The sequence below is a fragment of the Micromys minutus genome (genome assembly GCF_963924665.1).
Source record: "Micromys minutus genome assembly, chromosome: 8".
Lineage (NCBI taxonomy): Eukaryota > Metazoa > Chordata > Mammalia > Rodentia > Muridae > Micromys > Micromys minutus.
This window is the reverse complement of record NC_137977.1, coordinates 10,949,763-10,966,676: the sequence shown is the minus strand read 5'-3', so window position 1 is coordinate 10,966,676 and position 16,914 is coordinate 10,949,763. Positions and strand designations below refer to the sequence as shown.

The window sequence follows — 16,914 nt, the reverse complement described above, 5'->3', positions numbered from 1 at the left end:
GCACTCACATTTGGACAAATGTGTATATATTGCTCTTAGGGATAATACTGTTTGTATACATCAATAGCTGTAGATTCTCCTTCAATACCTATGACTTCACTAGCCTCTTGTTGAGGAAGTTTGAATCCAACTAAGGAGCAGTTGGTTACTGTCAAGCTAAGCATGCCTCTTCTGTACTCTTGAGGCTACCATGCCACGCTGGTCACACTGATGTGGTTCAAAGGACTCAACTGTACAGGACTGCTGTTTGACTACATCCTATGGGCAGTTACATAATGACTTCTGGTACTATGAAAGCTAGTCCTCAGAAAGAACTTGTCATTTCTAGCTCAGGGTCCTCTGTTTTGAAGTTCATGATATCTTCAGCATTGGGGACTTATCTTCTACCTATGAGGGTTAATAAAGGGCAACAGCAGTATTATGTATATTTTGGGTGTCTTATGGACATTCCTATCCAAGAACACTTTTCAGGCCTCATATTGGGGGTTCTGTTAGACAATCTTTAGGTCTTGGTGCTAAAGCACAAATATCCCAGATAAGAAAATTTAATCAAACTATATACATATATGAGAAATTTCATGTACTGTGGCTTTTTATTTGGTAAATATCACAGTATCGTTCAATGTGGGTTTGTCAGATGTCCTTATGTTTTCCCTACCTTCCTCCCCTTGTGCTTGCTTCCCATCTCCCTCTGAATTTTATGTCTTTCTCCTCTTTCTCCTTCTCCTTCTTCTTCTCCTCCTCCTTCTCCTCCTCCTCCTCCTTCCTCCTCATCCTCCCCCTTCCCTTCACCATCTGACTGAGTCCAAATAGTGTTTACTATTTTCACAATGGTGTGGAGTTCGGACAATTTACTACTGGCTTTATCTACAAAGAAAAGTGACTCTTTTGCTCATCACCTACGAACTGACAATCACAGATTATAGTGAGGTCTTGGGATCCCCATGCAGACATCACAGATTATAGTGAGGTCTTGGGATCCCCATGCAGACATCACAGATTATAGTGAGGTCATGGGATCCCCATGCAGACATCACAGATTATAGTGAGGTCATGGGATCTCCATGCAGACATCACAGATTATAGTGAGGTCTTGGGATCCCCATGCAGACATCACAGATTATAGTGAAGTCATGGGATCTCCATGCAGACATCACAGATTATAGTGAGGTCATGGGATCCCCATGCAGACATCACAGATTATAGTGAGGTCATGGGATCTCCATGCAGACATCACAGATTATAGTGAGGTCTTGGGATCCCCATGCAGACATCACAGATTATAGTGAGGTCATGGGATCTCCATGCAGACATCACAGATTATAGTGAGGTCTTGGGATCCCCATGCAGACATCACAGATTATAGTGAAGTCATGGGATCCCCATGCAGACATCACAGATTATAGTGAGGTCTTGGGATCCCCATGCAGACATCACAGATTATAGTGAGGTCATGGGATCTCCATGCAGACATCACAGATTATAGTGAGGTCTTGGGATCCCCATGCAGACATCACAGATTATAGTGAAGTCATGGGATCCCCATGCAGACATCACAGATTATAGTGAGGTCTTGGGATCCCCATGCAGACATCACAGATTATAGTGAGGTCATGGGATCCCCATGCAGACATCACAGATTATAGTGAGGTCATGGGATCTCCATGCAGACATCACAGATTATAGTGAGGTCTTGGGATCCCCATGCAGACATCACAGATTATAGTGAGGTCATGGGATCTCCATGCAGACATCACAGATTATAGTGAGGTCATGGGATCTCCATGCAGACATCACAGATTATAGTGAGGTCATGGGATCCCCATGCAGACATCACAGATTATAGTGAGGTCATGGGATCTCCATGCAGACATCACAGATTATAGTGAGGTCATGGGATCTCCATGCAGACATCACAGATTATAGTGAGGTCATGGGATCTCCATGCAGACATCACAGATTATAGTGAGGTCATGGGATCCCCATGCAGACATCACAGATTATAGTGAGGTCATGGGATCCCCATGCAGACATCACAGATTATAGTGAGGTCATGGGATCCCCATGCAGACATCACAGATTATAGTGAGGTCATGGGATCTCCATGCAGACATCACAGATTATAGTAAGGTCTTGGGATCCCCATGCAGACATCTTGCTTGCCTTGATCTTGTGCAGGTTTTGTATGAGCAACTGCAGATGTCGTGATTTCTTGTTATGTCCAGAAGACAGAATTTTACAATTCTTCTCCTCTTCCAGCTCTCAAACTCTTCCTTCCCATTCTTCCATGATGATACAAGACTTGGGTGTGGTGAGGTTGGTACAGATGGTGTGTCTGTGTTTGAGTACTCAAATCCTGCTCCTCAGCACTTTGACTGGCTATGAGCCTCTACATTAAAAACCCTATTATGGAAGAATATGAAAAAAAATCAACGTCAAACTGACCAGAAAATTCTCTTTCTGGCCAGCTACATTTTCAGGACTAGAAAATGTAATCTTTTGCCAAAGGGTATCCATGGTCTTAACCAGTACTAGACCCTGAATATCATAATACTAACCTGCCAGGCAACTTGTGATCACTGCTATGTAGTTGTGTGATAGTTTTACATGTAACAAACTGGATTCTAATTAGATTTGAGCATTTTTCCATAGGAGGTCTATCATATCTGGTACTGAAGACATCAAAAGGCCATGACTAAGGGCCCTAACATGGAACTTACTGTGCTATTTTCAAGTGTAATGTTGTCAATAATGTTTTTTAATTATTTCCTTCATATTAATGTTTATATACCAGTAGATTGGTGGTATTTAGGGATAAACTTTCATTACTAAGTATCTTCTTTTAATGAGTCTATTGTGTGAAAAGACTTAAAGAGAAAAGTTGAAGTACAATAGGATCTATTTAAAAACGTTTATGTGTATAAGTGTTTGGGCTGCATGCATGTCTCTATATCATACATGTGTCTGTTAACTGTGGAGCTCAGAGCAGTGCATCAGGTCCACTGGAATTAAAGTTACTCATGGTTATGAAGCAACATGGGATGTTGGGAGTCAAATCTCAGTCCACTGAAAGAACAGTAAATATTCTTAATCCCTCAGTACGTTCTCTATCCCCATAGAATAAATGAATCCTAGATTAGGATCTATATCATATGTAAATTGTGAGGAAATCATGCTGTAAAATGTTATTTAGCAATAAAGTAAGACAGTAATGATTTAGATATAAATCCAGGTATTTATATGACTTAGAAGCTGAAAATCTCCAGTGAAACTCTGTTGATAATTAGGATTAATTTAGCGAAACAAAATATTTCTTGGCCTTGCATTTAGATTTAAAAAAAGAATTCTTAGTACACAGCTACATGTCCTCTAAGTTACTACCAGAACTTGTCTAAAACAAAAATTCTTTTTACTCAGGATTATGACTCACTCATAAGATTAACCTCTTGATTTTCAGGATTTAAAAGGTATTTTTTATTTTTTTTTCATTTATTCTCAAGTATATTTATGATGATAAATCATTGGCTATGGAACCAATACAACTTTTAGCCTGGTTTCGAACCATTAATATTTCTGTGAATATCGGTCAAAGATATTTTGTCTTCCCTGGTTCCTGGCTTCAAAGACATGAAAAGTTACTTTTTATATTCTCACCCCATGGCCATATGAAATGTAAATACAAGACAAGGCCCTTATAATATTAAACCCCAGCTACTGAAGTGCCCTGGCCCAAAGGGACAGTTTGAATGATTATGTAAAGTGGAGGTAGCACATGGCTTGGGAGTTTTTGCTGCAAAATCTGATCACTTGAATTCCATCCTTGGAACCCACTGACTATTACTTGGAAAGAACTGACTATTACTATTGCCTATGGCCACTTCCTCCTCTTCTTCTTCCTCTTCCTCTCCTCCTCCTCTTCCTCCTCCTCCTTACTTATTGGATATTTTATTTATTTACATTTCAAATGTTATCCCCTTCCCAGTTTCTCCTCTACAAACCACTTATCGCATTTCCCCTTACCCTGCTTCTATGAGAGTGCCCCCTACCCACCCACTCTTACCTCCCTGCCCTAGTATTCCTCTACACTGGGGCATCGAGCTTTCAGGGGACCAGGGGCTCCCCTCCCATTGATGCCAGAAAGGCCCCTTCAGCTCCCTCAATCCTTCCCATAACCACTCCATTTGGGGGTCCCTGTGATAAGCCTGATGAAGAACCAACTTCTAAAAGCTGTCCTCTGACCTCCAAGGGTTTGTGTTTAACCATTTTACAACCTCTCACAATCATGTATGTTAAAAAAAAAATCTTCAAGGAGCATTAAATTTACATTAAATTGTAGGAAATTTTGGTCTTTGCTCTCCTGAAACTCCATAAGCTGCTTATAAGTTTGTAAAGTGGGGGAAAGGCATAGAAACACGCTATCCTGGAAAAAATTTATTTAATTAATGCCCCAAGATGCAAATCAATTCTGCTTTGAGGAAGGGCAACAGAATGCATCGGAGAGTGTGGACAGCCCGCGTGTGAGGCTGTCTGTGGCACAGAGCTCATGGTGAAGCAGTTTTCCAGACTTCTCTGTGCTGGCAAGCCTGGACACCCTGGTAGCACTGTCTTTTATTTGTACTGAAAATAGGATGAATATAGCGTGTAAATAATTGTAATTATCTTCTCATTGAAGAAACATAAACTTGGAATTCACCACTGTTTTTAGGGGTAAATTGTCAATTTTGGAATGAATAGGAATTTTTTTTTATATATTTCAATTGAATAGCTGGTGAAAAGTTAATAAATTTTGTATAGAGTTGAGCCTTTTTTGTAGAGACCCTTTTTCCCCCTACATTCGAAACCTTCATTTCTCATTACATAGCATTTATTTTTGCCTGCCTTTCTTTTCCTGAAATATCCTCCAGTTAAAATTCTGCCTGCTCTGTTTTCTCTATTGCCAGTAGCTTAAACTCATGAAAAGAGCGAAGAAAAAGTGCACTGCATATTCAAAATTATAGTTTGATTTACAAGTGTATGGTTTTACACAAAGCTAGTAAGTATCTGTCAATCAATAAAAGTCAAATGTTGAACCTTGAAACTTTCTTATAAATCACTTCGCTAGATGCTCTGGTTTTTTTTTTTTTTTTTTTTTTTTTTTTTTTTTCTGTTGTTGGTTTTTGTACTTATTCTCTGAACTGAAGCCTTCCTTGTATGTCTAATGGAGATATTTATAGTGAAAAATGACAGCACAGGGTTTGTGATGTTCACATTAAAATTAACTTTAAAAATAACTCTACTTAAATAAATAGAGTTTGTATAAATACAGTCTCAAAGGTGACTGAGAAAATTAGCTATTTGTTGGTGGCCTTTTGAGTTATTGGGTTACTTAATCCTTGAAAGTTGAGTGCAGAAAACATTATATTTATATCTTTAGCCTCTCTCTCATGAAATATAGCCAATAGAGTTGTTTCTAAGTTGGCAAATGTTCCTTCTGCTTTTGGATGTAATCTTTCATGATAACTGCTATAAATAACAATATGGTTTTTATGATTAGAATGCCTTTTTGCCAGTTCCAATATCTGTCTGATATCAGTTTAACCGAGGAAGGGAGTGTGGTAAAGATCTTCTCCCACGGACTTCTACACTGTCAGTTCAATGATACACTGGCCTTAGTTCACTATACTTAGGGAATTAATTAAATGTGAAAACACAGGTTGAAGTTGACCAGGGAATTGTGTCATAGAAGCTGCTGACTTATCACTCTCATAGTTGTTTAGAGGTCAAATGTTTCCAGGGATATTAAAGATATTTCATAGGACCTTAAAGTGTCATTAGATGAATTAGTTCCTTAAATAATTGTTCCCTTTGCACACCTTTATTTTAAATTTTTTCCATAAAATATTAAATGATTTCTATAAATATGCATTCACTAATCTGAATTGATATAATATATTGATATCATGAGTTATATTTTGATAACTCTAGAGTTAATGGTTAATACCTTTAAGAAAAGGGTATCACCACTATCAAAAATTAAATTAACTAAACTATTAAGTAATTTATAGTAGAATTAAAAAGGAGTCAAAGTTGTCAAAGGTACCTTGGTTATAGTTGTTACTATGCCCTTGGAGGGTTTATTGTGATATATAATGTCAAGATGGACATACCAGGTAATGCTGCATGTCTGTTCATTTCCTCACAGTATCTTCTGTAATTATACAGCAGTAGCTTGAAGCAACCATGGGGTACATGTTTGACACAGAAACTGGAAAATACCATGAACCATGACATAGTTTATTCTTGTATCCATTTGTATAGCATGGGATTTGAATTCTCAGTTTAATGATCAAAATTTGGACATAGGTGATAAATGTTTAACAGGCAGTAAACCAAATCACTACATTAATACACACAAGTATTGAGAAAATAGTGGGTGATTGAGCTGAAATTTTATGAGTCATTGCAAACACCAAGCAAAGCCATAGGCCATCTAAGCATAGAAGTCTATTAAAACATCTTGGGACAATTAGTTTCCTACATGGAATTTATCATGAAAATACATGTAATACTAATAACTATTATCATATAGAGTTGTAGCTATACATTTTTTATGTGAATAAGTTTATGACCTTATGTAATTGTGAACCCATTACATCAGATAGTTTCCTAATGTTTACTAGCACACCCCATAACTGCTTCTATTTTAGTATCCTTTCCACTTAGCAACATTACTCAATGTTTTTATGTAGATGGTTTGATTGCATACCGTTTGATTCTGTTTGCAATAATGTCCGTATGTCAGTTCCTTCACATGAGCTGAACCATTCAATTCATGTTGTTTTGTTTCTCTAACTCAGTGTTTTGCGTTCATTAATGGCTTATTATATCCACACATTAATTCGTTGTGTGCCAGAATAGTGTTCACTTGTATGGTTATGCCATATTCACACGTTCCTCATTCCAGAGAAATTCAGATTCATACCTTTGGATATCAAAATGTGCTACTATGAGAAAAAGAACCTACAAATATGTCTTTGAGTTCATTTTCCTGTTGATTTGCCTGATCTTCAGTACACAGACTACCCATTTTGCCCTAGTGACACTCCCTCAGGAAAACTAAATTTTAATTTGCAAGTTGTTATCAGTTGTAGGTAGATCTGGGTTAGAGATCAGGGCTTGTATCTATTTTTCCTTTCAGTTCTAGGACCCCTTTTGGTGCAGACCTATGCAGGCTCTGTACACACTGCTCCAGTCTCCATAAGTTTATATATCTGAGTGATGTTTTATTTAAAAAGCCTTATTTCCTCAGTGTCCTCCATCCTCGCTGGCCCTTACATTCCTTCTGCCTCCTTCTTCAGGGTTACCTAATCCGAGCGTAGAAAGAGTGAATGCAGACATTCCATTTATGGCTGTTCCAAGGACTCTCACTCTCTGCATATTGTGTGGCTGTGGGTCTTTGTATTGTTCCCATCTGCTGCAGGAGAAAACCTCTCTGATGATGGCTGGATCAGCCATTGTCCTATAAGTGTAGCAGAATATCATTAAGAGTCATTTTATTGCTATGTTCTTTCAGTAGAACAGTAATATTTGATTTTACCCTAGGCCCATGGGTAGCTAGTTTCCTGCTCTTGGTTACCCAGAAACATCAAGTATGGGTTCATCTCTTGGAGTGGGCCTTAAGTCAACTCAGATAAAAGTTATGCATGTATTTTACATACTGAGCATTTTATTACCTAATACAGGGCTTGTCAATAGTTGGGCTTTTCAGATAATTGATAAAATGGATAGTTCAATATTTTAGGGTTAGCCAGTTTAAATGGGTAAAGGTCAAATGAATCTGAGAAAGAAATTACTTGTATTTATTAATGATTATATGGTTATTCAGGAAAGTGATGGGAGTAGAAACTGCACAAATTTTATGATGTGTGGAAAGCGGATAAAGTTTCATGGATGATTTTACTAATGGGCTGCAGCAGAATAGGAAAAAGGATATTCTCTGAGAATGGGGAGTGCATGTCAGTGTATTTAACAAACAACAGGTCTTGCGCCTCCCTGACAGTGCCTGTAAGCTGTGTTTCAAGGCAGTCACTGTTGAGTTTCATGTTGCCTTTGCTTTTCGTTGGTCTTGTGATACATGTAGACTTGGATTATTGTAGTACCATTATAAAGTGGAGCTCATTATAAAAGTGGTGCCTAAGATTTTATCGAAGGGTGCAATATATAAGAAAAATATTAAAAGAGAGAAGAATAACAGAATATGAAGTTGGATGGTTATGGAAGAGGGAGTATCTGTGTGCAGCTCAGGGATGGGAAATAATATAATTAAGAAATATCACCAAAATAAAAACATTAAAAATTAAAAATGAAGAAACACTAGAAAGGTCTGAAGCCCAAACAGAAACTGTATGTCAGCAGCATAGGAAATATGTGAGGGTGTACTTCAAACTGAGCGGTGGTGAGAGACCAGGCAACTGAGCCTACTGTGCAACCTCATGTATGAAGCTCTTTGAGCATGCTACTTCAGTCTGCAACATACAATGACCGTATGCAAGTAAATGCTAAATGCAAAAAGCAAAAATAGATGTTGACTTAACTTTCTTCATTTTGCAGTAGCTCAGCCTGTTAGCATTGCCACTGGAGATTCATTGACCACTTAGAACTTTCACTTGGAGTAGTCACCCTCTTATGGTATCATATTTAATCTTTAAAAACCTTTTTGACACTAATATTATATAATTTTCCCCTCTTGTTCCTTTCCTTAAACCTTCCCATATATCCATCCTTTTTTAATACTTTTGGTCTCTGTTTCATATATATGTGTTTTGTGTTTGTGTATGTATATATGTGTGTGTTTGTGTGTGTATGTATATATATGTGTGTATTTTATATATGTATACATATATGTGATTGTGTGTGCATGTGTGCACCTGCATCTCCTCCTTACACTATATTATGTTACTTGAATTTTTTTCAGATTTTACCATTGCTTATTGGATAATTAAGTAGTGTGCTTTTTTTTCTGGGCAAAACTATTTCATGTTATCTTCAAGCAACAATGGCAAGGACATATTACACCAGATAAAACATTTTCAAAATCCACTAAGAACACTATGTACATGTGATCATACATATATTTTTGTGTGTGACTGCATGTGTGCATGTAAATGCAGGTGTGGATGGGCCAATACATACAATCAGCTTTTTTAATGACATATTCATTTTCCTGGTATCTCAAGTCTACCACTGAACATGGCTTAGCACCCATTTCAACTCTTTGCTGTTGGTTGGACTTCCCTCTGCCAAGACTTAACCTCACTGCATGTCAAGTTGTTTTTCTTCTATGGAGCTACCTGAAGAAGAGATAACACGGTGACCCTTCATGCTCTCACAGGACCTTCATTATATTGTAATGTGATCAGTAAGATGACTCATTCATTGAAGGTTTACGACTAGACAGAGACAGGGTCACATGCTCACATACCTGATCTCCCTTTGCGTTCACAATATTCTTGGGAAACAGCTTCTATTGTCTCTATCTTGCAGCCATAAAACCTGGAAACTTACGGATGCAGAATTTGATCAGAGAATAATGCAGTCTTTATTTGGGAGATTTAGTAGTTTTTTAGGGAGATCACGCCAGGTAGTTTTAGAGAAGTGGCTCTCAGCCTTTCTAACTCTGTGGCCCTTTGATACAGTTCCTCATGGTGGGGTAACCCCAACTGTAAAATTATTTCGTTGCTACATAATAACCGTAATTTGCTACTGTTATTAGTTGTAATGTCAATATCTGATGTTCAGAATTTCTGATATGTGACTTCAAAGAGCTTTCTAGCTCACAGGTGGCGAAATGCTGCCTTAGACAATGGCCTTTTAATTGTTTGCCTGTGTGCCAATCACTCCACAGCTGGAGAGAGATGCCTAGAGGGGCCTGCATTCACTTAAACTATGATATTCGCAGGTAGAGGTCCCATATTATTGCCTTGGTCCTTAATTTCTCCATTAACTCCAACAGGTACGACCCAGCAACTCAAATACTGTTTCCACAGATTGATAAGGATTTAGAATGAAACTACTGTAATAAAAATTACCTACCAGGTACTTAAAATGTAATTTATAGTTTTTAAAGTTATACTGATGGCTAAGAATCATGATATGAACCCAAAAGATGGAACTGATGAGGAAATTAATATTGACCACGCTTTTTGCTAGCATTTTATAATTTTGTGTAAATCAGAGTTATGGGATTGCTAGGTGTGGTGGTGTCTGCAGTGGGCGTGAGAGATGGAGGTCAACCTGGGCTACATAAAAAATATTGTTTAGAAAAAAAAACTTCATTCAAGCACTTTTAAATTTTTTAAGAGATGATTTGGTTTGTTTTATTGAAATATTTTGGTTTAATTAACTTTATCTGTTCAATGGCGATAATTTCATTAATCTTACATATTTTTCTTTCTTTCTTTTGTTGTGGATGTGCTGTTTCATCTCCAGGATGGCGTGGGCGTTGACGAGAAGCTCTCTTTAAGACGCGTGGCTGTGGTTGAAGATTTCTTTGACATCATCTATTCTATGCATGTGGAGACAGGGCCAAATGGGGAACAAATCCGCAAGCACGCGGGGCAGAAGAGAACTTACAAAGCAGTAAGTTAAAGGAGAGAGAGAGAGAGAGAGAGAGAGAGAGAGAGAGAGAGAGAGAGAGAGAGAGAGAGAGAGAGAGCATGCATTCTGAGTCGTGTCCCTATGTTTACATGTGAACATGAGTGCAGAGTTAATAGTCCTTTATGTGCAGCACAGCTTTGATCACATCAGGGCAGAGCAAGTACTTATGCCCTAGTTTATTAATGGCTGTTCCTTGAGTCAATTACGTTAAGTTTAAACCTGACTGTAGAAGTCTTACATTGTATTCTTTAAATATATATAAAACAAAATATTCCCAGTTAGATATCTATAAAGGGGAAGGCATATTTGAAATGTATGTTCATCATATCATAATATATAAATTATGAACTGGGAGATAAGAATATTTTTATAATCATTCAAGTTTCTTCCATCTAAAGTCATGCTAATGTATTTATATATTTTGTATTTTATCTTATAGCAAAATTGATAAAAAATAAATTATTTTATGTTAATTTATGTCTTACTTTTCATGAATAGAATATTAAAATGTTATTTTCATAGTACCAATGCCCTTGAACATTTAAAATTAAAGTATAATTTTATTGTAAATTATGTGACAAGTATAATTTACTATTTTATAGTGGGATATATATTGTCAAAATTGAGTCATATTTCAGTTTTGAAGTTATTAATTGAACCTACAGTTTGATATGCCCATTTTAATCTACATTTTATTTAATTAAAACTTTATAAAACCATATTACTACAGATACTTTACTCGTTCTAGCAAATTGAAGAGTAATTACCTTTTGCCAATACAAGCAAAGTGTACATTGTAAACGCCTTCTCAGCAGTGAGGATAATGTTCTTTTTATAAATTCTTACTGAACTTCGCTTTTGGCTACCTTTATATGAACTGTTTTCAGCTATCTTGATACACAATATCAGTTTGGATCCATTTTTTTTTCAGATACAGAAAAATGTGTGAAATGCTCAAAGTTTCAAATACAGGTACATATGTTTGAAAATTAGCTCTGAGCATAAGAAATAGCTTCTTTTCATAACTATTTTTTGCTATATTGCCAGGGTCATATTGAGTCTTTGTAGTTGCATAATAACCCTTAATACAATGTTATTTATCCCTCCTTCTATATGGTTTTGTTTCTTGGCTGTTTCTAAATTGCATGGTTTGTGGGCAGGCCCCAGTGTATAAGTTCCTCACATCTTTCCACCACAAAAACTTCCTTTTGACCTATGCACTCCAGGAGACATCCTTACCATGACTAACGAAAGCGAGCAAGTGTCTTGAGACATTTTATGTAGACTAATACTACTGAACAGACTCATTCCTCCTGTCTGCTAAATCAAGATTGTTGCTATGGATAGTAATACCGAAATTACATATTGATTTACTAATATCACTAACCACGGACTCTTGGGATAATGCATTTCCATAAACTGCCTATGTGAACTTGACAGGATTTTGTGTAGCAGGAGTATACAAATACCATTGTGTTAAATGAAAATAAAAACCCCAAATAAAACAAAATATATATGAAGGGAAAGTACCTTCATTGTTGGTCATGGCAGCCAGTACCGTAGGTACCAAAAGCATTTCGAAATAATCTAGCTTTTAAAATTAATTTATCAAGAGACCTTAATTTCAAGTGGAACCATGGTCCAAGCTTTTGCCTCATACTTAAGTGACCGTGGATAATCTAATTTATGTCTATTACTCTTACTAAATAAACATCTACAATGTATAGGTAACTGTGTTTCTTACACATACAATATAGTATCAATGTTTTACTAAGCATTTTCTGCATTGTGGGCTTGGGGAAAAAGCCACGAAACCCCAAACAGCACCGAAATACCTGATTCCACTCCAGAATTCCTCATTAGCTGATCCTCTGACTCCTCAGGGTTAATTCTTATTTCCACATTAAGGTGTTATTTTCAAGTCCCAATAACAGAGATGCTCTTCTTAAGCTCTTCCCAGTGATCCCTCTCAAATGAATTTTAATTAGGAAAATTTCTATTTTATAGAGCTGCAATTCAATATAGGAAGAAAACTCCGCAGCGCCAGTGAAACTGCATACAAGAAGTGGAATGTAATAATAAAAATTAATGTAAATGTGCAGTTAGTGGGGCATAAAGCTAAGGCACAATTGGAGTGGAATGGCAGTTTTGTTAGAGTCAGGGGCTGTGGGGCCAGAACTAAGTTCTCAGCAACACCACTGGTTTCATTAGCTTCAACCTGTTGCAATGACAGAGGCTCCAATTAGGCTTCAGGTTTTCTCCTATTTCTAACACATGAGCACATAGAGCATGCATAGCAATGTTTATTGACTTTCTTCTCCCCTTTCTACATGGCCAAGAAACCGTACTTGTATGACTAATCATAAAAGCATACCATGTCTTAACAATAGTATTAAGAGACTTAGTGGTCATTTTATTTACTTTGCCTTTTTGCAAATATTCCTTCTATGTTTCCACGCGGCAGGAAATGGTGGTCTTTTAATAATGAATTAACTATTGAATGCTATTTGGTTTCCTATCTGCAGTAAATCATTCCTTGAAATATCTAGGCACCATACCAATTGCAGTTTATTTCAATCTAATTTGGCTAAAGAAAATTTGGAAGGTGTATAGTCTAACTCATGAGCTCTGAAAATCCACAAAAAAAAAAAAAAAATGACACATTTTTGGAATATCTAAGGTCTTTGTAATTATTTAAGCAGTTAGTCATTATTTTAAAGGATGCTCTTATCTTTGAATAAGTTTACATAGTAATAGTTACTATAGCATTGGATGTGTTTCCTGTAATGTATTTGACTATAGTCCACTTTTAATTATCTATATTAACATAATGGACCATTTAAGTAGTACTTAGGCATGAGCTTAAATTACAACTTTGCATGGAATTTTGACTACAGAAATATATTTTAATGATATGGAAGAGTACTACAAAGTTACTACTCAGTATAGTATATATATGATTTAGATACTCTCCTGCTCTCCAGTCCTTAACTGTGCTTAACATTGTCCTAGATGATTCCATGGTGACACATCACCGCTCCCAGGTACCTTTTGCCACCCACATATCATTACAAGCTAGTACACGGTAGAATGTGCTAAGTAGTATGAAATCAATACATGCATACACACAAAATAATGCACACATGTGTACACACACACACACACACACACACACATACACAGAGGCGATGACATTTATTTATTTCATGTTACAGTAAAAAGAAAAAGAAACCCTAGAAGCCAGACAGACATAGTTCACAAACTCAGGGCTAGCATTCATTTGCTATCTGTGGTGCTATAGGCAATTAATTCCATTTTCTTCCTGCCTTTGAGGAGAGCTAGTGATTCATGGAATGGTGATGGTTGCACATGTATAAATGGCCTGACTCGTGATGACTTTGAGCTCAGTGCTTTTTTTTTTTTTTTTTTTTTTTCCCCGCTATCCAATTAGTCCCTGTGATCCTACTCGAAGGGTGTGTCCAAGACAGGTGGCCAAGCTCAGATCTGCAAGCACAGGAAGGTGATTTGCTGATTTGCTGGTTTTCTGAAGTTTGTCTTAAGATAACAAATTTTAATAGTTCAAAAATTAGTTTTTGCTTATTAATGTTCCCAGAACCTTAATCTTATAGAAATATTAAAACTAGCTTTTTGCTTTTGATGTATTTTCTTAGCATATAATTGTTATACCTGAGTGATATTTCATTATAACATTTTCACACATTCACAGAATATTTTCCAATCATATTTTCTCACTCATTATTCTCTCTTATCTCCTCCCTCTTTCCCATGATTCCCACTTTTACTTTCCTATCCTTTCCTTCAATGACTGACTGTGTTTCATTGAGATTATTAACAGGAACTTGCAAGGAAGTTTGTTTACAGCAGCACATAGACCTCACCAGTAGCTACACTTCTAGAGAAACAGTTTTTTCTTCCCTCATTGGTCATAAAACTTGCTCTTTACAGACATGCTCTCAGTGGGAAAGGAAGATCTTGTTTTAGAGAACCTCGGCCCCATAGACTCCCAGAAGCCTCCTCTATCACAGGTCTCACACTGGTCTCAAAGATGCCCCCACCTTTCCCTTTGCCTGCCCTCTCCTGGCCACCATTTCCCCACCTGATTCCCATCCTGGTTCCTCTCCTTATCTCCTCCCTTACTCAGTTCCCTTTCTCCGTCCACCTCTGATGTCTATTTTACATCCTCTTCAAAGGTCCTCCCTTCGGCCCTTCTTATTACTTAGTTTCTTTGGTCCTGTGGACTAGTCTGATCATCCTATATTTTATGGCTAACATCCACTTGTGAGTATATAACATGAGCATCTGTCTGGGTCTGGGATAGTACATGTCGCATTTTTAAAGATTCCATTCTTCTCTTGAGGCACACCTATGTTATTTCCAGTTTGTGGGTATCATGGATAAAGCTACTATGAATATAGTTGAGCAAGTGTCCTTGTGGTAGACTGCGGAATCTTGGGTATATATGCTCAGAAGTTGTAAAGCTGGGTCTTGGAGTAGAACCATTTCCAATTTTCTGAGAAACCACAAATTGATTTCCAAAGTGTCTGTACTAGTTTTCTCTCTCCCCAGCAATGGAGACATGTTCCCTGTACTCCATCACCCTAAACAGCATCTGCTGCCATTTAAGTGTTTGATCTTAGCCCTCCTGACTACTGTGAGATGGAATTACACAGTCATTTTGATTTGTATTTTTCTGATGACTAAGGTTACTGAACATTTCTTTAAGAGCATCTATTAAAAATTGCTCTGCTGAGAATTCTTTGTTTAACTCTGTACTGCGTTTGTTAAATTGGGCTATTTGGTTTGTTGGTGTCTAGTTTCTTGAGCTCTTTACATATTTTGGATATTAGTCCTCTGGCAGATGTACGGATGGTGAACATGGCTTCCCCTTCTGAATGTTGACATTTTGTTCTATTGATGTGTCCTTGGTCTTACCGAAGCTTTATAGTTCTATTTATCAAATTGTTGATTTTATTGCCTAAGCTACTGGCATTCTGTTCAGGAATATGTTTACTGTGCCAATACATTTAAGGCAATTCTTCATTTTCTATTCTATTGGATTTATTATGCCTGGGTTTATATTTAGGTCTTTTATTCAAGAGATTTGAGTTTTGTGCAGGTTGATGAGTATGGAGAGCCCTCTGAGAAATAGTGTATCCATGCAGGACTTTCTTCTTTACTGACAATTTGTAGGGGAACATTTGTTACATCGTATCCAGCACTCAAAACTTTCAGGCTTTCTTTTACACCAGATTTGTCCTATTCTATCATCTATCTATCTATCTATCTATCTATCTATCTATCTATCTATCTATCATCTATCTATCATCTATCATCTATCTATCTATCTATCTATCTATCTATCATCTATCTATCATCTATCTATCTATCATCTATCTAACTATCTATCTATCTATCTATCTATCTATCTATCTATCTATCTATCATCTATCTATCATCTATCTATCTATCTATCTATCTATCTATCTATCTAAATTCTCAGAGTTCTTCTAAATTCACAATGAATAACAAGCTTATAGCCCTTTCAGTGCAGAAAAACTAAACTAAACTTAAACATAATAAGACCTAATAATGTATTCAAATTTGTTTTGGCTTAAGAAGCTGCTGGCTCCTGAATAAAATAGGGCAAGGCTTTATTCCACTTACTATTCAAATGGTTTACAAAGTGATGGTAGTATGTGAGGCCACTGCAGTCCTTGGGAACAAAAATGATAATATTCACCAAAGTAAAGCAAACAGGTTCACACAAGTCATGACAGAGCACATGGAATGCTCTTGGTTTTCGAAAAAGCAGACCGACTGACAAGCATTACTCAGAGGTAGATGAGCTTTGCTGCATTGTTATCTAGAGTTCCATAGGGAGGGTGGTGGTGGTGGTGGTGGTGGTGGAGGTGGTGGGTGTGGTAAAATGGGTAGGTGATGTGCTCTCACAATTGTGTGATTTTAAAATAGTAATCAAAGAAGAAAGACCTAAACACCTCTATATCCACAGGCTGTCCATTTTTCCCAGTTTTTTTTTTCTAACAGGATTTTTGGACTATACTGGAATTATGTGTGTGCAGCTCCCTAAGTTTCTTTAGGTTCCAGAGCAACAAATGTCAGGGTGCTTCACTGGCACTCTTCCTTGACCTTAAAATCATGACCATCGTATTATTTATTTTCTATTATTTGCATCTCTGCTCTAACCACAGTGGAGCAACGTTTTTTCCCTACTGCACTGACAAAGTAAGGCACGATCAA

At 37.0% G+C, this 16,914-nt stretch overlaps 1 protein-coding gene across 5 annotated transcripts in view; it reads left to right on the top strand.

The window, feature by feature from the left end:
- Positions 1–16,914, top strand: part of NOL4 (nucleolar protein 4) — a gene marked incomplete at both ends in the record, with an annotated part of 321,302 nt that overhangs the window by 69,486 nt on the left and 234,902 nt on the right. For 4 of the 5 annotated variants that reach the window (XM_080920148.1, XM_080920146.1, XM_080920144.1 and 1 more), the window contains one exon: positions 10,468–10,617. In XM_080920148.1, coding sequence (XP_080776274.1) covers positions 10,468–10,617 — 150 coding nt within the window. Of the gene's footprint in view, positions 1–10,467; positions 10,618–11,544; positions 11,608–16,914 lie in introns of all 5 variants that reach the window. The other variant, XM_080920145.1, reaches the window with a different exon arrangement.